Raw genomic sequence first — 23,115 nt, 5'->3', positions numbered from 1 at the left:
CATCAAGCCCGAAAGTCACATTCAAGTGTATATCAAGAGGTTGTTAAGAAAATGTGTGTATTATTGAGAGCATACATACAAATATCCTCAACTCTAGTAGCTCAAGCTAGTTTTTAACTAACATAACATCAATTAATTAAACAGTTGAAACAAATAAGAGACATTTACCATTAAATCCATGTGTTAAATTGTATTAAACATATTTTATACAATGTAATTGGTTTACTTTTCCTACTTCAAGGGAGGTATTAAACGTATTTATCACCTTAGTTTATATTTCAACAACCAAGCAGCAACAAACCTGTTGATACCCGTCACATGGTGGAACACAAATCCAATATTAATTAATAATAATCACATACAATTATAATGTTGAAATTAAGTGATAACCACATTTTCACTTGGTAAAAAACTTATTTAAAACATCTATTCTACGAAAACTAATTAGATAAATGTGAGTTTCTAGTTAATTTATTTTAAAAGATAAATTATTATAAGAGTAACATATTAAAAAACATTAACTACAATACAAATGAAGAGGAGAGTAACATATTAAAGAACATTTGACTACAATACAAGTTAGTATAGGAGTATTAAATTAACAGCATACTCATTTAGATTGTCACGGCTGAACGATTATTTAGATGACTGACGGACTGATAATCCATCCAATCATCTTTATTTGTCGAATATGAAATTGTAAGCTGCTAGACTGTCACATCCGAAACCGGTCAACTTATATAATATTATTTAGTAGATCGTCACGTCTTAATATTATTTAGATTAGATTCTTGTTTGTTCTTTAGCACTAAACTAGTTATACCAATTTCCAAAACCATTAGAAAAAAAAAAGATGAGAAAAGGTGGCTATTAATAAATTATTAAGAAAAAAAAATAGTAGAGTAATAATTAGGAATCTTATGGAAATACATTCATTCGCACGTACACCAAATTTGACCTACAATTTCATCCGAGCTTTATATTTATAACCTCCGATGTGCATTCCTTGTAACACAAACAAAAATGTTGTTCGGAACCTTATCCGAAGAGGCAGAAGTAAAAGTGCCGGCAAGCAAAGCTTGGGCTCTCTACGACACTCTCGAGATCGGAAAGCTTGTAGCTAGAACAATCTTTGAAGCCGTTGATGTGGTAGAAGGCGACGGTGGGCCTGGTACCGTTCTCAAGCTTACCTTCAAGACCGGTACGTCTAACTATCTATACAAAAGATAAATATTAGTAACAAAAAACAAATGAGAAAGGTGATGGTATAGTTTTATATTTACAGGGTCAGGCTTTTCTTATGGTAAAGAGAAGTTTACGAAGGTCGATAATGTAAATATGGTTAAAGAAATCGAAGCAATAGAAGCGGGGTTTCTTGATGTCGGATTTAGTTTATATCGGATAAGGATAGAGATCAAAGAGAACCCAAAGGATGGCTCGGGTTCATCATGTCTAGTGAAATTAACAATAGAATACGAGGTTAAGGAAGAGTTTGCTGTCAATGCTTCTCTTGTCACTACTGAGCCTCTCCTTGGCGTTATGAGTGTCGCTAACGAGCATCTTTTGAAACCCAGTTAGCTCGGGAAACGTTTATTATCATATTTTATGATGTTGTAATTTCTCAGAATAAATTGTATTACTTTCTTTGTCAATGCTTTTAGTGGAATCAATAAATCAATGATGTAATTTGATGAAGACCATGTATCTGATAAATGCCTAATAATAAAAATTGAAATTGTGATCAGAAGACAAATAAACCAATAACTACTCAGTTAAAATTGTTTTGTATCCATTATGAACATTCATAGTGACATGTTTTGCAACATCGAGCATTGTCGTTGACGTGGTTTATTGTCTTGCAAGTTTATGTTTGTCACATTTGGGAAGACTTTTCCACACACTTTATGTCATATAAAGCTCATTGTCACAAAGCAATGTTGCAAAAGTCGCTAGGCGATTCCTAGGCGTCCGACCCATTTTGTGGGAGTACTCGGAGTACTCGGGAGTACTTGGAGAGTACTCGGACATGATAAATATAAAGAAAATTAATTTTTGGGTAATATATATATTTCAAATATCATAAGTTTACTAATATTTATAACAAAATAAGTGATTATCAATATAAAGAAGAGAAATACATTTTTAAACACTAAATCATTCTAAAAAAATGTTAATAATTAATTAAAAAAATAATATTCGTTCTTTAATATTATAGAAATACGAATTATTTTGTATTATTTAAGTGAAAATAGACCAAGTTAACCGACTAGATGTGATTCTGACTAATGTTGAACACCTTTGAACAACAGTTTTTAGTAGCTAGGCGGAGTTAAAGAAACTCCCTTCGGCACCATATCTTGTAGCAAGTATTCGGCCTTGTAGACTTACTTTTACAACATTGTCACAAAGTATACCAGATGATGGTAAATTCATTAATTTTGATCTTCATTATCACCTGACTATTCATGTCTTCAACATTAAATACCTGGTACCAATCGTTGTTTGTTGATTCTTATCACATTGCTAGTTGTTAGGCCAGCGCATTGCACGGGCTCTGGTTTACGGGTTGATAACCTTCGGAAGCACGTATGAGAGTTGATTGTACGTATCATTTTTATGTAATGCATACTCATCACTCGAGTCCAATGACTACTTTGACCACTCCTCCCTATAGTTCAGTTGCCTTGTAGAGCCACATGGTATATGGTTTGTGATATCATATAATAAAGAATATAAACACCATTAGATCAAAAGAAGAATTTAAATAATCAGACAACTCAAATAAGAAAAAAATAATAATAATATGTTACCAGAAATGGTAAAAATCTATTAACTATAGAGGTAGAGGTGGTTACCATCACCATACCTTGTGCATAATTTCAATTTACCTTTTGAATGATTTTTTTTTTTCAAAATGGGAGAAAAATGGATATACAATCGGTTTCTAGGAGAGAGAACGGAAGTTTTCGGTTTGTAGGTGTTTAATCATTTGAAATGTCTGAACACACCAAATTTTAGAAAGTGACCAGTTGTTGTATGGGGATGTGGCGTGTAAACAAGTGTTCCACCATTTCAAGTGGCGGAACTGATACAAAAGGTTATTGATCCGACTTGTCTCCCTTCCACCGGTCAAACCGGCGGAACTCGCAACACAAGCATAGGCTACCCAGTACCCCTATAATGTTGTTTCATCTTTGTCGGAGATCTGCCAGTTGAAATGGCGGGTGTAAACTTGTTTGTTTGATCTTTCACCCTTTTGACCACTCGGTCAATCACCAGTTGAAATGGCTGATGTCAATATACCCAACTGACTGATTTGATTTTTCTTTCTTTTTTGACCACTCAGACATCCACAAGTTGAAATGACGGATGCGAATAGTGTACTTTGAAATAGTTGCAAAATCCAGTCGTTTAAAAACTACATTTAGATTATGGAGTCATAACATTACTATTTATGGCCCGTTCGACGCAACTAAGTAGCTTTACGACCTCAAATGTTAAGAAATCAAATGTAATGGTATAAACTATAAACACATGTTGGGGTGTCAAGACATGTTTTCTTGTGTTTGATCACTTTGCATGAAGCAACTTTAAAACACAGTGAAAACACTACTCCCCAAGCCGGCCGGGGGGGGGGGGGGGGCTCTTGTTAGATCTACATAGTACACATGCATGGTTCCTTTATATTGATCCTACCAAAATGTTAGTTGGTTGAAGTGTTGATCTTCCATTCAACAAGTCAGTTAAAAAATTCACAAGTCCTTCTTTCTTAACAGAAATCTTGGCGCCCCTAAATATGTCAACATCCCTAATCAAATTGTGTCGATAATTAAACCCCGGGACCTCTCTACAATATATAGTGTGCTCCACAATGAGTTTTGTCAGTATAATATCCATCTTTTTCCCATTTATATTGATAATGTAAGATGACATGTCAGAGATGTTGGAGATGTGTAATATTGCTTTAGTACTAAATTGTGTTGCGTGTTTTTATTTTGCTTTTAATATGTTAATTTGTTGTATTTGAACGTTGAAGAATTTATTTTATCAGTGATCGACTACACCATCAACCCGACGTAATACGCGAGGTGTCTCACCTAGTTTAGATTAAAACCTATACATACTCCATAGTCCATTATACTAGTAAAGTAGTAATAGGTATAATGGTAAATTTCTAATTAAATCTTTAAATTGAACAGAAACTAATGACAATCATGGGCGGTTCTTGGGGGTGTAAAGCGGGCAACCGGCTGGGACATGTTTTCTTTGGGGCACAAACTTTTTAAAAGTTCCCGATGTTATATATGTAGAATACCGAAATGTTTATAATCATACTATTTTTTATATTACTCAAAATGTGACATTCGTCATTTTCTAAAACCCGAAAACCCGACCCATTTAAAATTTCTGACACCTTTTCGATCTTTATTTATTAATAAAATGGTGAATTGTATTTGTATTTATGTTCATGATGTTGCTTATGTTTTTTTATGTTGTTTTGTTATTTATGATGTTACAAATTTAATCATAAGTATTATATCAACTTTATTTTATAAATTTAGTCAAAGAAATTTAATTGGTCATAAAAGACATTCAACTAGTCAACACCATGTTTCAAGCCTTATAACTAGCCTCTTGACTAGCCATCAAATTAACTCATTTTGACCTTGTTATTAACGATTTTGGAGCCTATATAAAGCTCGCTCATTCTCTACATTCTTTGCACAAACAATTTACACTCAAATCATCCAAACTTTTCATTTTATCTCAACTCTCAAGTTTAAACTTAAAAGTCAACTGTTCAAGAATTATTATTTTCTTTTCTTTTGTGATTCAATCATCGGGTAATGTTTATTTCTTTCGTTACGCATAATGTGATGATAACGCAAACGACATTCATGGAGACCTATCATTCTTTGTAATCGGCTCGCTTATGTTCGGTTTATGAATTTTATGTTTTAAAGTCAACTTTTATTTTTACAAACTAATAATCAAGAACAAACATATTTACAAACCAATAACCTTTTTAATAAACCAAAAATATTTTTTCTTTATAAATCATTTTGTCATAAACCGAACGTACTCGCCAAATTACTTTCTTTTCGCAAATTCATTTTAAGCCTAGCTATTTATTTATCTAGGGTCGTTCGTTGAACCGAACTTTGTCGGTTCACTTGCTTAAAGACATTTTTCGCTCTCGACTCGCTTACTTAACACATGAGTTTTTCATAACCCATTTTTAACTCTTTTAATATTTTTGGGGTGTAGCATGTCACAAGTTTTTATTTCGTTAGTTATGCACTTATTTAGAAAACGATTCACATTTATTGTACATGTTAATATTATTCTTGCATATTGTGTATGATTATAAGTGAACTTGCTTGCAACGTGTTTATTGTTTTTATGGTGGAAGTTACGCAAACGCATACACATAGTGGGAGGGTCCGACGGGACGTACCTGCGCCGTCTAACGTTACGACTTCGGTTGTTTACGTAAGGTGGTTCTCATTTCCCCGACTTCTATGGCTTCGGCTAAATGAACGAGATGACGACACTATTTGATTTCATTTACATTATGTTTGAATGTTTATTGCATTGACGATCGTTGAATCACACATTTTATGTATATTTATATACGCAAAAACTTATGAAAACTCACCAACATGTGTTGTTGACAAAATATATTATTTTAAACGTGCTTCAGGTTGATACGATGAAGTGACAGGACAAGAAAATTAGTTATACCTTAGGATTATTTCAATGAATAATATTTGCTTCATTTAGATGTGATGTTCTTTTTTGTCTCATTATCAAACTATTTGTGTACTTGTGAAATTATGAAATAATAAAAATATATTGTCACTATTAATAGTGTTACGGGCTTATGAGTGATCTGTACGTTGCACCTGGGCGTATTCCACTTAAAGCCGGGGTGTTACACAAAATACCTTTTAGACCTCATTTTTTTGGCTTAACCAAATACTTATAGGCTCACTAAAATTTGAAAAATGTCAAGTATTTTTAATTAATCAATATAAGTTAAATAAATAAAAGAAACGAATAGGCGCGATAATAGCAAAATCGACTTTGAAGACCAGCAGCCACGTCGACTTCGAACACCAGCAGTCACGGTAACATCTGAAAATATGAGTTTTTCAATATTATAGTTATTGAAATCCTATTTTCAACCCAAAATGCCTCAAGAAAGACTTAGCGGGCTGATGATTAAAGTTATCAAGAACGTAACATTAGAGAGCATAAACTGCGAAGAGTTAATTCACCAATTTGCTATAAAAAATGTTATGAGAGCTTCACAAATCCTCAATTAGCTATTAATCTATTAAGTGTGTCATAAACTCATTATAATATCATGATTTTCTAATTTTTATGTTTATCGCTATAATTTTAATTGACGTATAAAAAATGTGTTTACATTATTTAGTACGTTAAGGTTTAAGGGGCATAACTTTTTCGGCTCGGTCGAGACACGTGAATTTTCAGAGCCGGCCCTGATGACAATACACATGCATAGGGTTAATATTTAGTAAATTTATCATTATCTATTTTTTTTTTCTCTGTCAAATCTGTTATATAACATTTTAAAGCTCAAAATCCTGTCACGATCTTGTTGTTTAGCACTAAACTAATACCATTTTCCAAAGTCAATATAAAAAACCATGAAAAAGAAACATGATACTTAAGCCGGCCATTAATAAATAGTTATAGAAAACTAAAATAATCAAGAATCTTCTTAGAAACAAAATTCGGCATATTGCGTGTAACGGATCTTTTTTTATTTATGTTATAAAATAAACATTGATGTGCATTGCATCAATCATCAATAATAATGTTTGGAACCCTATCAGAAGAAGCAGAAGTAAACGTGCCGGCAAGCAAAGCATGGGCTCTCTATGGCACCATTGAGCTCGCAAAGCTTGTTTCCGGCAAAATCCTTCAAGCGGTTGACGTGGTTGAAGGTGACGGTGGGCCTGGTACCGTTGTCAACATTACTTGTAAGCCAGGTACGTATCATCATTTATATATAAAAGAAAAGGATAAATATTAACATAAACAAATGAAATAAGTGACGGTATGGTACGTTTTATAATAAGTGACGGTATGGTACGTTTTACATCTCAGGGTCAGCCTTTTCTTGTTTTAAAGAGAAGTTTACGAGGGTCGATAATGCAGAAGGGGGGTTTCTTGATATCGGATTTAATTTATATAGGATAAGGATAGTGATCAAAGAGAACCCAAAGCCCAAAGGATGGCTCGGGTTCATCATGTATGGTGAAATTAACATTAGAATACGAGGTTAAGGAAGAGTTTGCTAGTAATGCTTCTCTTGTCACTACCGAGCCTCTGCTAAGCATTATGAGTGTAGCAAACGAGCATCTTATAAAATATAATTGACACATAAACGTTTATTGTCATATTATATGATGTTGTAATGTCTAAATATAAACTTGTATCAATGCTTTTAGTGATATCAGTGAACTCATCCCGTTTTGATACAGGGAAGAATGACTTGTTATAAATTTACCATCAATGATTTAATAAGATGTAAACGCACCGTCATTGTTGCTGGTTTTAGTTCGGGTTTTTTGTGCGTTATGATTGGGTTGGAGAAGATAGCGAAGGGTGCGTGTGTGATTCCGGGAGAACGAACTAATGCTTCACTCGGTGCTTTCGGGTTTGACGATACATGTATTGTTAACGAATCAGATTGTGCCACGTCGGATTTGAGGTTGACTGACATGTGTAGAATGGGTCGGGTATGGACAAACGGTTTTTGGGCTTGTCGAATAAACATAAAACTAAACTCGTATATACTTGTTTAAAAAGTAGAATAATAAAAAAAAGGTGTTTGAACTTGAAAAGAATGTGTGCCATTCGGGTTGTACTTTCGGGTTTTTTGGGTTTGAGAAAGTTAACTCTAGCATCGAAACCCAACTCTAATCCTGGTTCCTCGGGTTTTATCGGGTTGGGTAATCGGGTTTACCTATAAAACTTAAAAAATAAAAAATAAATGAATAAAATGCTAAAAGGATGGCAAAATTATCATCTCTACTTGACATAGATAAGCAAATGAACCAACAAAAATAAAACACTTAATCCTAAACAAGTGAAATTAGATAGTACAATAATAACAAAATCCAAATTAAAGCAAAATTATCATCAACCACTAAGAAACATACTTACAGTGAAATCGATTTGTGGTTAGCATAATCAATTTGAAAAATCCAAATTCAAATGACCATGATGAACTGATTTAGTGACGGAACGCTTAATGGACCGATCAAATGATCGAGTAAATAGCTATATTAATAATCGATGAAATTAAGGTGAAAGCGGAAAAGTAATCTATAGGGGTAGCTACAATTGAGCATCTATACTGGAATTGACTATCGAGCCTTTTAAAAAAAAACCAAGTATCGAGCATCTAATATTATTAATTAGTGCATACTTGGTTAAAAGGGGTCACCGAGACCCCTAAAAAAACAATCAATACTAGACTCTTATCTACAAAGTTTACAAATCTAAATAAATACCCACTATTATTCCATGATTTAACATATTCGGATGTACCGGTTTGTTGATGATTATAACCAATCAGAGACATTCGTTTATTAGAAATATTAAAGTTGAACGATCGATTTTCTTGATTTTTTTCAAATGCGGTTTGGTTAATCGGTTTTTGTGCTCACCCTATCTTTAACTTTGGATGTCAAATACGTTACTTCATCGTTTATTTCTCGTTTTCCTTTTATGTTATTGTTGTTTTTTATATAATATACTATCAACTAGGTGTCGCTATTACAAATGTCATACGTAAACTATAAATCATCGTAACGATGGTGACACATCACACACCATCTCATGCCACGGTGACGAGGTACATGGTTATCCTTACCGAACAAAATAGACTTAGGTAACGGGCATCCTTGTAAAATACTTTGGTCTAATTAACATATTTAAACACGCTTCATGCGCCATAGTTTATTTAAATGTGATTAGCACTACAAAAATACCATTTTCCAAACCAAAAAAATACATGATAAAGGCCGGCCATTAATAAATAATTAGGTAAAAAACAAAATAAATACTTAGGAATCTTTTGGAAACCGCATACAGAACAAATTCGATCCACTATTCCATCTAATGCGTTTTTTATTAATATGTATAAAAGGATTAACCTGCAATGTATGTTCCATACATCACCAACAAAACAAAAATGATCGGAACCTTATCAGAAGAGCAGAAGTAAACGTGCCTGCTAGTAAAGCTTGGGCTCTCTACGGCACTCTTGAGCTTGCAAAGCTTGTTGCTGGAAAAATCCTTGAAGCAGTTGATGTGGTAGAAGGCGACGGTGGGCCTAGTACCATTCTCAAGCTTACCTTAAAGACCGGTACGTCTATAGAAAATATAACAAAAACATATGAAAGGTTATGATATAGTCTTAAAAATTATATTATGTTCAGGGTAAGGCTTTTCTTATGGTAAAGAGAAGTTCACAAAAGTAGACAACTCAAATATGATCAAAGAAACCGAAGCAATAGAAGGGGGACTCCTTGATATCGGCTTTGACCTTTATCGGATAAGGTTTGAGATCAAAGAGAACCCCAAGGATGGCTCGGGCACATCATGTTTTGTGAAATTAACAGTAGAATACAATGTCAAGGAAGAGTTTGTTGCTAATGCTTCTTTTGTCACCACTGAACCTCTCCTTGCCATTATGAGTGTTGCAAACGGGCATCTTTTGAAATCTAGTTAACAGGTACAGGGGAAATGTACGTATATTATCATATCGATCTTATGATGTTGTAATTGTTCAGAATAAAGTCGTGTTACTTTCCTTTATGCTTTCAATGGTATCAGTGAACTCGTCTTTTTGTAAGTTGTAAGCTTGTTTGATTCGAGAAAGAATGAATTGTTAGAAAATTACATCATTGATTCACTAAGATGTATTTTGTTGAAGAAGGGAAATTTTTTTTGAAATTTTTACAAGAAAGATGACTATTCCTTTAAAATTGTTAATTTGTGTTTTTATAATGCAGAATCACAATGTCATGTTTTGTAACTGAAGAAACACTAATCGACCCCGGGGCAGATTACGGATAATCTGGGGGTTAAATAGATGTTTCCCACGAGGGGTTAGATCCGGCAAAGATGGTTCTTCTGATGACCTGCAAAACAGACACCGTGAGCTCGTCACTGAGAAGGGGGGGTGGTAACTCCTTGTGACCACCCTCCGGCGTGAGAATCAGACTAGATTGCTCTGAATATAAGAGTATATTAAGAGATTGCTAGAGCAGATATCAGGTATAAGATGTAAGATACAAGATAAGATGAGATGATCATACCATTTGGGTATTTATAGCCGAAGGTAGGTTTCCAAGAGGGTATAGCCGGCTGAATAGTATTCCTGTTCTACCAACTGTGGCCTACGCACGTGCCATGCTGGCAGTTGGTGGGTAGGCAGCGGCTGACAATGACCAGGCCTGCTGTGTACTATTCCTTTTCCACCAACTGCAGGCTATGCACATGGTATGACAGGAGTTGGTGAGTAGGTAGCGGCTAATAGTGACATACAGTACAAGAGCATGCTGCTCGCCATACTGTTGTCAATGGGCTGTTGTATCTCTGGTCAGATCTTTTGCCCATACCTCGTCAGGTACAGTACAAAAGATCTTCCAGTATCGTACGGACTGGCTCATTTGGGCGGGAGTATTCCCCCTCCCGCCTTTATGCGGGATTGTTCCCGGCTTTGCTCATTACTTCAGGTGACTACTGAATTATTGAGAGCTAAGTGCCTTGTGCGTGTAGCCTTGCTGCGCGGGTGGCCTTCCCTGATGGCTTGTATCCGCAGCTGCAGGAACAGGCGGAGTACTTCACCATTGGGAGGCATTTCCTGCGGGAACAGCTTGCGTACTGCGCGTAAACACGTCACGTCTCTGAGCATGGTGGATCCTGCGGATCCAGTTGGTTTCTGCGCAAACGTCTCTCTTCAAGGTGAGTCCTGCGGGTCCAACTGGGCTCTGCTGGGACCTACCTCTTCAAGTCCCCCCAGTCCAATGTTCTTCTCATGAATGTTTAATAAAGTGAGGTGAACTTTTGGACTTTAAGCAAAGGGTTTTTGAAAAGGGTTTAGTTTTAAGGTTTTCCATGGGGATTCTTCCCGCGGAAGTCCTTGTCACTTGCAGAAATTCCCGACTTTCCTGCTTGATCTTTGGGTATGATGCGGGTAGGTCTGTAACCTCCTCGCAGGTCAGGAGCGTTGAGTCCCACTTGTGTGGATTCTCCATGAGGTTTTGGTAGTTTTGAACATAGTGATCAATTATGTTAAAACCACCAATTCCATCTTAAAGCTTCAAACAATGTAGTTCTCGACGTTCCCGCTATGCGGGGATGTTATTCCCGTTTCCGCAAGCATTGCCCAGATGATCCTTCTTGGTTTCAATTCCCTGCGGAGCGCTAGGTATGTGAAGGGTTTTGCCATAACACTGTACCCGCACTCGTCTTACGGTTACTTTACTTCCAAGGTATTCCTGGCGTCAATTCCCTGCGGGTGCTAAGTATGTGAAGGGTTTTTCCTTAACACTGTACCCGCACCCGTCTTATAGTTACTTGGTTGCCGAGGAATTCTTGGCTTTAATTCCTTGCAGGTGCTAAGTATGCGAAGGGTTTTGCCTTAACACTGTACCCGCACCTGTCTTACAGTTACTTGGTTGCCAAGGTAAGGGGTATTTTCCCGCTTTTGAATTTTTTTCGAAATTTTGAAATGCAAAGAGTTGGTGAAAGGATAAGAACAGTCCAAACTACTGAAACGTCGTCCGACGGTTTCTTCTGACTGTGTCAGGACGTGCAGGAAGTTATGGCGACGTGACAGTATATGGTCATTTCAGGCGCTTTTTCAGGCGCGTGGGCGCGAATTTTCGGGAGCGTGGCCGCGAAATTACTGGCACGCGTCCTTTCAACAGCTGTTGCCAGCTTGCTTTTTGCCACGTGTCATAGTTTCATTGCACCTGCGATTTCTCTCTCTTCCGCATTAAATTCATCGCATTAATTGCGATTAGTATATAAAGGGGGATAGGGTCTTTTGTAATCCACACTTTCACTTTTCTCTTCATCTTCAAAACGATTTCCGGCGAATACTCACCTTTTCAGTCGAGCATTCTCTTGAAATCGTTCTCTTTTTCATACCTGCAAGATGTCTTCTCACGATCTTGAGGCTACAGCCCAGGAGGCTGGGGTGTACGCCGATGACAAGAGTACTGCTGGCGAGTGCCAGTGTGCTCTGCCTGTCGATCTATATCAGTACATCGTCAGGAAGTTCATGCTCGAGTCTCTCGAGCCTGAGTTTCCTGAACCTCATCAGACGGTGTATGATGCCCCCAGAGGCAAGATCGGGGTATATGCTGCATTCTTTGTCTATGGGAATCTTAGGTTCCCTTGACAAAGTTTGTGTACCGTGTCCTAGAGAGGCACGGTGTACACCTGAACGAGGTGCACCCGATGGCGATCGCGAAGATTCGCCACTTCGAGTGGGTGTGCCGGATTCTGGGCATTGAGCCCTTCGTCGACCGCCTGATGACCTTCTACTCTTGGAGGTGCATCCAGGGGTGGTATTCCCTGATAACCCGGATCAAGGGTTTGAAGATTTGCGCAACCGAGCGCAGTCTTCGTTCATGGAAGCGGGAGTTCTTTTTTATCTCCGTTCGCGCCATCCCCCTTGCCATGAAGTTCAAGAATGGGCAAGCACTTCCCAGCCTTCACGCCTCCAACTACAAGGAGACGGAATGGTTCTCAAAGATATCCCGAGTCCAATCTCCGGTTTACCGCTTTGCGGAGTCCGGGATGGTGATGCTCGGGATGAGCCGGGTATGGAAGGATGCGGATGCGCAAAAGATCCCGATCGTCCTCGAATACGGTTTGAACTCTGTTCCTTACGGTATGCTCTGTTTACTTTGTTTATATAGGTTTGTCTTCTAACTGTTTTTCTTTTATTTCAGAGGGGAACGACTTGCAGTCGCTCCTGTATCCGCGGGAGGCTGACAGTCCCGCCCTGATGGGTACTCGTGCTCTAGATGAGAACGAGTTGCCCATCCTTGAACAGACGGCGGATCGGTTCGTGAAGGTCTACCCGCCAGGCCACGAGATCCTGAGCGCCAGGCGGCCAGGTAAGGCGTTATTCAACCCTCGACCCCTCAATGCTGAAACCTCTGCTGGAAATCCTCTAATCTTATGTTCTGATGAGGAATCCGCAGATGGTCCTCCGTTGATGCGGAAGAAGAAGGCTGCTGGCGGGAAGGGGAAGGCGAAGGTGGCCTCCACTGCCGATCCGGTGCCTCGGTCTGATTCAGAGACCGAGAGCGAAGAGGTGGCGGGGAACCCCGGTGGTGATAAGACCACTGCTCCGGAGGCTGCGACGATTGTCACCTCCGGAGAGCCCAGGATGACAACGGTGAGCGGCGTGAAGAGGCCGGCTCCATCGGGTTCATCCCCGCCTGTCCGCACTTTTAGGCTCAAGAAAACCCGTAAGTACAAACTTTATTTTTAACTTCATAGCTTTCCCTCATTAATACTTATCTTCTTTGTGCAGGCGTGGATGCTACCGCATTCCAGGGTGGAGCGGGGAGGAGTACCTCCCCGCCCATGACGGTAGGCTTGGTCAGCCTACCTGAGGCGACGACCCAGGCGGCTGCGCCTGCTTCCGCTGGTTCAGTTGCTCACTCAGTTGAGCCAACTGTTCCAGCTGTGATGACATCACCGCCGGCTGTCAGTGCCTTTTTTACCGCATCTTTCACTGAGCCGGCGGTTACTTTTTCTGCGGACTCCGCAGCGGCGACCACGGTTGTGAGTTCACCTACGGTGAGTTCACCTCTGTTGGTTTCTACTACCGCGGCGGCCTTCACCATGCCTCCTCCGTCATCGGCAACGACGGCCGATCCTTCAGGTATGCATGGGGCTTCTCGCCAACCTCTGCCTCCTTCCCATCTACCTGACCTCTTGGACGGATTTCCCTTGGGTTCAGGTGATGGGTTTGGCGGTTATCGGCCTGTTGTTGACCCTACAGGTGCGTAGGGTTCTTTTGGCTTTTTTTTTTATCATCTTTTCCTAACTGCTTTTTGTTTTTTGCAGTGTCGGATTCCAATGAAGTGTATGTTCCACGATGGAACATCCGCCGAGGAACAACCCTTCGCACACCTGTGGAGTGCGTGGAGTGGGCTCGTCACGCAGCTCCCAGTGGTGCGTTGGGGGAAGCCATGGCTAGCTACCAGGAGGGTAGGCTAACCAATGAGCTTCGGGTTCTCCTGGCCCGGATGCAGCCGCGCGTCGAGCTACTTTGTCGTGAAAACGACAAGTTAAAAGCAGCTCGCATTCAAGAAGTAGCTCAGGCGCGGGCTGTCCGGGAGGAGAATAGGAGGCTCTCCGCCGCTGCTGCGGAGAAGGAGAAGGCGTTCAAGGCCCTTGAAGTTGAAGTTCAGGCCCGTCTCGAGGCCCGTTCCAAGGCTGCCCAAGCTGTTAACGAACAGCTTCGGCTGGCTAAGGAAACTGCTAGGAACGCAACTGAAAGGGCCACCAAGGCTGAAGCTGTTGCTGAGCCTCTACGCCTCGAGAATGAGGAACTTAAAGCTAAATTAGAGGCGCTCCAACAGGCTCATGATGCCTTGGCGATGGAAGACGCGAAGAAGCTCCAAGAGATCCTGGACAAGAGGGGGGTGCTTGACCAGACTGAGCGGAAACTAAAGGTCGTTGAAGAGGCTGCGGCTAAAGAAGTGTTGCTTGCCAACCTCAACCAAAGTGAAGCCGAACGCGCCCGTAACCAAGCTCAAGCTGCCCTCCAAGAAGCTCTGGTTGCCAAGGAATGGCTTCTTCGAGAAGCGTTGTCTCAGGTAAGCTTAACTTCATAATGTCTTTACGCTTCTTTGTGAATAGAAAATGTTTTGATACTTGTATTTTTTCTTTTTTGTAGGTTGTGCATCGGGTCTTCACGGAGACGTCTTATGACGATGCTATGAGCGCAGCCCTCAACGCTTCTCATGAGGATGGGGAAAAGGCCGGCTTCCTGCTTGGTCTAGGGTTCGTTGAGAAAGGCATCCCGCATTCCAACTTCCCTTTATTTGATGTGGATACTGAAGCTGTATACGATCAAGCAGTGAATCAGTATGCCGCCTTCCCGCATCCGGTGGTGGAGAAGGTAAACGAAGTTGCCGCTGCTGATGATGGGCTAGCTATCCTTAAAGCTTTCCTTGAACCGCCACACTCTACGGATGGTGCGGGTCCAAGTGGTAGTGGTCCTGAGGCTTGATCTTGAAGATCCCTTTCCACCATTAGAGTAGATTTTTATTTTTGTATAGCTTCTTTTGTATGCGGGTATGTACCCAGCAATCTTTGTAATAATTGAATTTCGATGGAATAAAGATTATTTGCCAATCCCTTGCCTTGTTTGTTTCACGCATATTCTGATTTAACTTAGCAATTTCTTTAGTACTTAGATAATTTAACTTTTCAACGTGGTAGATAATAAGTTAGTTTTGCGTCCTCTTTCATGATTGTGCGGATAAGACCGTTACTTGCACTTAGTAGGATGGCTAAACTTTACCTATATCTGACCTGTATGGAAGTTTTCCTCATCTTTTCCTTTGAAATTTTCTAAGTGTTTAGAATAAGTTAACCTTTGAACGTGGTAGATAATAGGTTGAAGTTTTGCTTCCTCGTTCGTGATTGTGCGGGTAAGACCGTCACTTGCACTTAGTAGGATGGCTAAACTTTACCTATATCTAACCTGCGTGGAGGTTTTCCTCATCCTTTTGTTCCAAATTTTCTAAAGTATTTTGAGTAAGTTAACCGCTCGACGCGCGGTTGTCAATAGGTTCGGGTTCCTCTCATGATTTGTGCGGTTAGGACCGGCACTTTCATTTAGTGGGATGACCAAAGGTTACCTATGACTGACCTGCGTGAAGGTTTACCGTTTTTTGGGTTTATGCGGGTTTTGCCGCCTTCCCCACGCAACGACTTACTACATAATTATGCGGTGAGTAACGGCATATTCGTGTGGAAAGTTCATAAGTATAAATGTAAAATCATCAGCGTCGATGTTCTAAGGAGAATCATTTCCATTAGAAGTGGCTCTGGGCCTTTTCTTTACAAATTTGGAATTGATCTACATGCAAACTGTGTAATTGAGCTCCCTTCCATGTTGTTGGGATGTGAGTGCCATCGAGCCGATATGCACCTGGTTCGGGATCTCGTTGTTTACGCAGTATGTAGTCTCCAACATTGAAGCTGCAATTTTATTCGTGTTTTCCCCAGCCGGGGTTCTACACGCATCAGCCTGCTCAGCGTTCATTGCGCCACGAGGTGCGCGAGCGTCCCATCTCTGACAAATGCTTCGACCATGTCCTTTATGTCTGTGCATTCTTCAGTGTTGTGGCCTTTTGTCCTGTGAAAGTCACAGTATTTGCTCCGATCAGCATTGTGACGATGTCGGATTATTGGAGCCTTTGGCCATGGGAGCTCCTCAGTGGCGAATATCTCGGTGACGCTTTTGGTGAGTGGCGTCCATCTGGAGTTCTGGTTCGACTGTACGTTATCCCTTCCGCCTAACCGATGTTGCAAGCCGGATGAGGTGTCAAAGTTTACCCTTGACTGCCAAATGCCTAGCTTACGGATAATCTTAGGGTCAAGTAGATGCCTAGCCCACGGATGGCGCCAATGAAGAAACACTAGGTGACCCCGGCAGATTACGGATAATCTTAGGGTCAAGTAGATGTCTCCCACGAGGGTTAGGTCCGGCAAAGATGGTTATTCTTCTGATGACCTGCAAAACAGACACCGTGAGCTCGTCACTGAGAAGGGGGGGGGTATCTCCTTGTGACCACCCTCCGGCGTGAGAATCAGACTAGATTGCTCTGAATATAAGAGTATATTAAGAGATTGCTAGAGCAGATATCAGGTATAAGATGTAAGATACAAGATAAGATGAGATGATCATACCATTTGGGTATTTATAGCCGAAGGTAGGTTTCCAAGAGGGTATAGCCGGCTGAATAGTATTCCTGTTCTACCAACTGTGGCCTACGCACGTGCCATGCTGGCAGTTGGTGGGTAGGCAGTGGCTGACAATGACCAGGCCTGCTGTGTACTATTCCTTTTCCACCAACTGCAGGCTATGCACGTGGTATGACAGGAGCTGGTGAGTAGGTAGCGGCTAATAGTGACATACAGTACAAGAGCATGCTACTCGCCATACTGTTGTCAATGGGCTGTCGTATCTCTGGTCAGATCTTTTGCCATACCTCGTCAGGTACAGTACAAAAGATCTTCCAGTATCGTACGGACTGGCTCATTTGGGCTGGAGTATTCCCCCTCCCGCCTTTATGCGGGATTGTTCCCGGCTTTGCTCATTCCTTCAGGTGACTACTGAATTATTGAGAGCTAAGTGCCTTGTGCGTGTAGCCTTGCTGCGCGGGTGGCCTTCCCTGATGGCTTGTATCCGCAGCTGCAGGAACAGGCGGAGTACTTCACCATTGGGAGGCATTTCCTGCGGGAACAGCTTGCGTACTGCGCGTAAGGACGTCACGTCTCTGAGCATGGTGGATCCTGCGGATCCAGTTGGTTTCTGCGCAGACGTCTCTCTTCAAGGTGAGTCCTGCGGGTCCAACTGGGCTCTGCTGGGACCTACCTCTTCAGTAACGCATTAACATTATTGTTCTTTGGCACCATAGTCATACAATTTTCCACAACCACTAGAAAATAACCATTAAAAAACCAAAAAAAAAACACAAAAAAACGTGTCCTTAATAAATACTTAGGAACATTAAATTTTAATAATCTTCTAAAGTTCGTTTTTATACCATTATCAAGCTTGCGATTAAGTCTGGTACGTCTTATCATCTATAAAAAGCCATAGGTAAATATTAACAAAACATAAACAGAAAATAAATGATGATATAGTTTTATATCTTTAGGGATGGGCATTTCTTATTGCAAAGAGAAGTTTACAAAGGTCGATAACGCAAATAGGGTCAAAGAAGCCAAAGTGGTAGAAGGAGGGTTCTTGACATTGGATTTAATTTATATCGGGTAAGGGTTGAGATCAAGGACAACCCAAAGGATGGGTCGGGCTCATCATGTCTTATAAAAATAACAATCGAATACGACGTTAAGGAAGAGTTTGCAGCTAATGCTTCTTTTGTTACCACGGGACCTCACCTTGGCATTATGAATATTGCAAGTGAGCATCTTTTGAAATCTAATTATATATGGAATTTTTATTATAATATTTTATGATGGTATAATTGTTAAGAATAGAATTATATTGCTTTATGTTGTCAATGCTTTTAGTGATGTCGTAACTCGCCGCGGTTTTGAATAGGGACTAATGACTTGTTAGGACACTGCTACCAATGGTTCGTTGATTTCTTGTACCATGATTCATAAAAGGCATGTTTGTATGCAAACCCTACTTGAGTAAATGTAACCCATTGATACAATCTTTAGAGTGGATTAATCTCCAAAAACTAGATTAAGGAAAGAACACAAAGTTGGAACAATTTTCTTCTCTCATTTCTTTTCAATGCAAAGTACAACTTAAATAGAAAACATTAACATGGGTCCTAAACTAGTGCAAGAAAGGTGGAAAATGTAGGTAGTGGTGGGACCACTTTCTAGCCACATGCATGCAAAAATAAAACGAGCAGAAAATCAATAACAATTTTGATAATATCCAATCATTAAAATTGTTGTTTTGTTGTTCGGGTCATTAGTTGGGTCGAATGTCGGATCAGTAGCGGGTCGGGTCTGCCGGATCGTATCACCCATCCACCTGCCCAATATGACTATTTCAGCCCAAATGCCAAATACAAAATAAGGCCTTAACCGGGAAAGGTGAAACATATTAATGAAGAATGTCCGGTTAGTCAAAGCATATACTTTTTTAACGGCAATTTATTTTAATCTTTGTTGTATACGGGACTTTAGCCCAAATCTCACCTCAAACAATGTGTTTAAAGGTTTTACCTTTGTCAATAGACAGACCACTACCCCATTAGTGTCAAAGCACATGTAATGCAAAGAACTCTACTTACTCAACGATATTAATTGGAATGATAAAACACTTGCCAAGTATAAAACTCATTTAAGCCGTATCCAAACGTGCCAAACAGTGTTAGCTATTATTCTTTGTGGATGAAGTCATCTTCCTGAGCTCTGATAAGAAGAATTCTTTATTAGATGTCATTGTTAGTCATTCTTTTTATTGTTTTATAGTAGGAATCAATAGGCTAGCATCAGTTGGATGACTTGGTTACAAAACTCTCTGTTGGCGGCATTATAATTGTTTGTTGTTTCTTCTATCAAGCTTCTTGCTAGTAGGTTTTTGATAAATCTTTGTCCTTTGGAAAAAAAAAATTGAGGCTACAAATAAAATAAAATAAATATGATAAGATTGACGTAACTAATCATGTCATCTCAATAGAACGTACACATCTATAAAAAAAAAAGACCCGGTTTGATTAGAAATAAACACTACAAATATTGATTAGGTTCATCTAATTTGACATGATATTGTTCTTTAGCACCAAGCTAATACCATGTCCCAAGGTAATAGAAGAAACCATGAAAAGGTCGGCCCTGATAAATAATTTAGCGAAAAAACAAATGACACAATCAGTAGTACTTTGTAAACAAAACATATACATGTATACAACAAATTTGGTCAGTTATAGATATGCATAAGTATTTCATGTATAAAAATCAATCTCCGACACACATTGATCAACCATCGATAAAAATGTTCGGAACCTTATCGGAAGAGGTGGAAGTAAAGGTGTCGGCAAGTAAAGCTTGGGCGCTCTATGGCACTCTTGAGTTTGGAAAGGTTGTCACGGGGAAAATCTTTGAAGCGGTTGACGTAGTTGAAGGTGATGGTGGCCCTGGTACTATTCTCAAGGTTACGTTAAAACCTGGTATGTTTTATCATCTAGAAAACAAACTATGAATGAAATGTGAAAGATTAAAGCTATGGTTCGTTATTTACAGGCTCTGGCTTCCCGTATTACAAAGAGAAGTTCACAAAGGTTGATAACGCAAATATGTTAAAAGAAACTGAAGTAGTGGAAGGGTGGTTTCTTGATTTTGGATTTGATTTGTATAGGGTAAGGATCGAGATCCAAGAGAACCTAAACGATAACCCAGACTTATCGTGCATTTTGAAATTAACAGTTGAATACGAGGTTATAGATGAGCTTGCTGCTAATGCTTCTCTTGTCACCATTGAGCCTCTCCTTGGAAACGAGCATCTCTTGAAATCTAATTAACACGGGAAACGTTTATTGTCATACTTCTATTATGAATGTCACAATTAAAAAATAAACTCATGTTAATTTTCTTTACCAATGCTTTTAAGTGGTATTAGTGAACTAAACCCCATTGGCTTTTGATTCGGGGAAGTATAGCTTGTTAGAAGATTACCATCAATAATTTACCAATGTTCCTTTGATACCATAAAATGCATGTTTGTATGCAAACTCAAGTCCGATGTGAACTATGATGTTTATATTAGTACAGATTCTCATATAAATTAAACCCTTACTCGTCTTCCTAATCACAATTCGTGACTATATAGAAGTGCATAAATGTTCTTTTTACTATTATCTTTGTTAACCAATGGTGAAGCTTGAACAAAAACGCGAAGGAGGAAACTCAATACGTATAACTAGTGTTAAGTCCCCCGCATTGCGGTGGGGACATAAAACCTTAAAAAGTAACGTTGAAACGTTTTATCGAACCCATGTGTTGATAGGGGTTGTTAGACCCGCATTTTGCAATAGTACTGTTAAATCCAACGAAAAGCAAATGCAAAAACGTTCAACCACGTCCGCTCGTTGTGGCGTGTTAACACACAATAATTATACCAAAATGTGAAAACTGAAAAGAATAACTAAGTCGACTTTTGACCGGAACGGAGAAATGTAGACGTAAAAACGTTGAATCACACACCCGCGTTGTAGCATGATAACAAACAAAATTTTGACTATAACGTTAAACGAAAAATTTAAAAAAGATGAAAAGTGTTGGAAAACAAAATTGAAAGTAGAAAAGTGTTAGGGTTAAACTTAAAAAAAAAGTTTTATGATAAACTTGTAAAAAATATGAAAAGTATAAGATTAAAAAAGGAAAAAAAAAAGAATTGAAAAACATCTATACACAATGTACATGCACACAAAACTTCATAATTGTATGCACATAAATTTTAATTGGTTCACTCTCTTTTTATGCACTATGCTACTTGATTTATACTTTAGTAAGTTTTCATTTTCTTTTTTTAAAGTATTAATTAAATACAACTAGAAAATGACCAAATTTAAAAAACATGCACAACTTTTAATTCACTGGGAGTTACGTTTGAAGAGAGGCGAAGGCAAAAGAAAAGGAGAAGCTTACTCTGTTTCCGGAGTAGGAAAACGGGTTCCTGTAATATACTGTCATAAATGAGATAAGGAGAGACACTTTAACTCTCTTTCTTTTTATAGAGCGACTATACGAGTGTTTATGTGATTATCATAGTCCTATATTTATAACAAGTATTTTGACCCCCCGTGTTGCCGGGCAATCATTTTGAATTGTCAACGATAAAGCCCCTCGACTCTAACACTACTAAAAGTGGAAGTGTTGAGTGAGAGAGAAAGATAAAAGACTTTTTAGACTTGGTTGTTGAGGAAGCGATAGGTATTAATGTTACGATGATTCATGGAACAAGAAGTGTAATATTGGTTAGAACATATTTTGGTTGAATTGTATGTCTCATGAATAGTAATATATGTGAGTGGATGAGATATTGATTTTTAATGTATATAATAGAACAATTATGGTTTAATTTGAATTTTAATATACACTTTGTAAGTTTATTTAACTTAACTTTTATATTCCATCATAATTTGTGAGTTAATACACCACAACATGTGTGCATAGTTTACTGTTTCCACGTCTATTTTCTGGGCGGTTCAACCACCCAATCGCAACACATAACGGTATTTGTTTTTACATTTTTCAATATAAAACACATATCGATATCCTTTTTTGGAATCAGTCTATTCGAGAGGGTGTCCTAGTGCGGCAGTGCCCACTCTGGGGTGTGACATAACATAGATACACGTGTCAGTATTATCAAAACCAGTATCTGTATTCGTATTATATATACTTTACTATTTAATGATATGAAGTATATTCTTTTTTTTTTCTTTTTCAAATAGGCATAATTCATATCTTATCTAGTTGATAATTAGAAGATGAGCGTAACCACCAACTAATAAGAGAATAATTATTATATAAAATTCAGTAAACTGAACATAGAAGATTACCAAACTTGTAGTATATATGAGGCGATAAGCGTGAAGTCTGAAGCTCAAACAACAATTGTAAATAACTTTCACAAAAAAAAAAAAAACAGTTTTACTCATTTGAGTCGTTCCATCTAAAATTGTAGAATTTACTCATTTCACCTATTTAATTCCTCTTAGAAGACTAAAGAGTTTGCTCACATTTCAGGCAAAACAAAAGAAGTTACTCATATTACTTGTTTGACCCAGCCAAAGTTATAGAGCTTATTACTTTGACCCTAGTAAAAATTAAAGATTTGCTCTTTTTACCTGTTTTAGCCGATATTATATAACTTATTGGTTTTGCCCATCAGACATCGCCATCATTTCAGCACAAGTTAAAAGAGTTTACTTATTAAACTGTTTGTCCAGTTTTAGCAAAAAAATGAATAAATTCCTCGTTTGACCCTTTTAAACTGTCTCATTCACAAGTAAATAATTTACTTAATTAATCTGTTCTAGACCTATATAAACCTGACAAGTGATAAAAAGAGAAGTTGGCTAACGTAGGTTGCCCCAACAACTGGGTTGTGGAAATAAAATGCGTTTTTCATTTTCTTAAAACACTTTTGGTTGATAGATTGGTGGTAAAAGTTACTAAGTTGAATATTTTTCATAAGTTTGACCGGTTTACGTAAAATGATGTTTTTAATGTTTAGCATAATTCAAAATATTGAACGATAATTTAGATAAATAAAAAATTATTTATATATTGAACTTTTAAGATGAA

At 38.7% G+C, this 23,115-nt stretch overlaps 2 protein-coding genes and 1 pseudogene across 3 annotated transcripts; all 3 read left to right on the top strand.

Moving 5' to 3' along the window:
• The first annotated feature begins 952 nt into the window (after nucleotides 1-952).
• LOC143546155 (norbelladine synthase-like) lies at nucleotides 953-1,726 on the top strand. The gene is made up of 2 exons (XM_077037877.1): nucleotides 953-1,201; nucleotides 1,286-1,726. Exons 1-2 carry the CDS (start codon nucleotides 1,024-1,026, stop codon nucleotides 1,576-1,578), a joined length of 471 nt encoding a protein of 156 aa, XP_076893992.1. The 5' UTR covers nucleotides 953-1,023; the 3' UTR covers nucleotides 1,579-1,726.
• Nucleotides 1,727-6,847: 5,121 nt separating this feature from the next.
• Nucleotides 6,848-9,851, top strand: LOC143546154 (norbelladine synthase-like; annotated as a pseudogene). The gene is made up of 3 exons (XR_013137564.1): nucleotides 6,848-7,022; nucleotides 9,260-9,409; nucleotides 9,483-9,851. The product of XR_013137564.1 is annotated as a norbelladine synthase-like (transcript).
• Nucleotides 9,852-19,515: 9,664 nt separating this feature from the next.
• LOC143546128 (norbelladine synthase-like) lies at nucleotides 19,516-20,708 on the top strand. The gene is made up of 2 exons (XM_077037859.1): nucleotides 19,516-19,973; nucleotides 20,047-20,708. The coding sequence occupies exons 1-2, from the start codon at nucleotides 19,736-19,738 to the stop codon at nucleotides 20,322-20,324; spliced, it is 516 nt and encodes a 171-aa protein (XP_076893974.1). The 5' UTR covers nucleotides 19,516-19,735; the 3' UTR covers nucleotides 20,325-20,708.
• Nucleotides 20,709-23,115: the final 2,407 nt, after the last annotated feature.

This window comes from Bidens hawaiensis, unplaced genomic scaffold (genome assembly GCF_021521415.1).
Source record: "Bidens hawaiensis isolate Kalapana, Puna unplaced genomic scaffold, B.hawaiensis_p1.1 tig00014233_1, whole genome shotgun sequence".
NCBI classification, from domain to species: domain Eukaryota; kingdom Viridiplantae; phylum Streptophyta; class Magnoliopsida; order Asterales; family Asteraceae; genus Bidens; species Bidens hawaiensis.
This window is presented reverse-complemented; position numbering and strand designations above follow the sequence as displayed.

Coding starts and splice junctions, on each gene's coding strand:
- LOC143546128 (XM_077037859.1), top strand. CDS start 19,736: ATGCATAAGTATTTCATGTATAAAAATCAATCTCCGACACACATTGAT. Junction 19,974..20,046: donor CAAGGTTACGTTAAAACCTG/GTATGTTTTATC, acceptor CGTTATTTACAG/GCTCTGGCTTCCCGTATTAC.
- LOC143546155 (XM_077037877.1), top strand. CDS start 1,024: ATGTTGTTCGGAACCTTATCCGAAGAGGCAGAAGTAAAAGTGCCGGCA. Junction 1,202..1,285: donor CAAGCTTACCTTCAAGACCG/GTACGTCTAACT, acceptor TTATATTTACAG/GGTCAGGCTTTTCTTATGGT.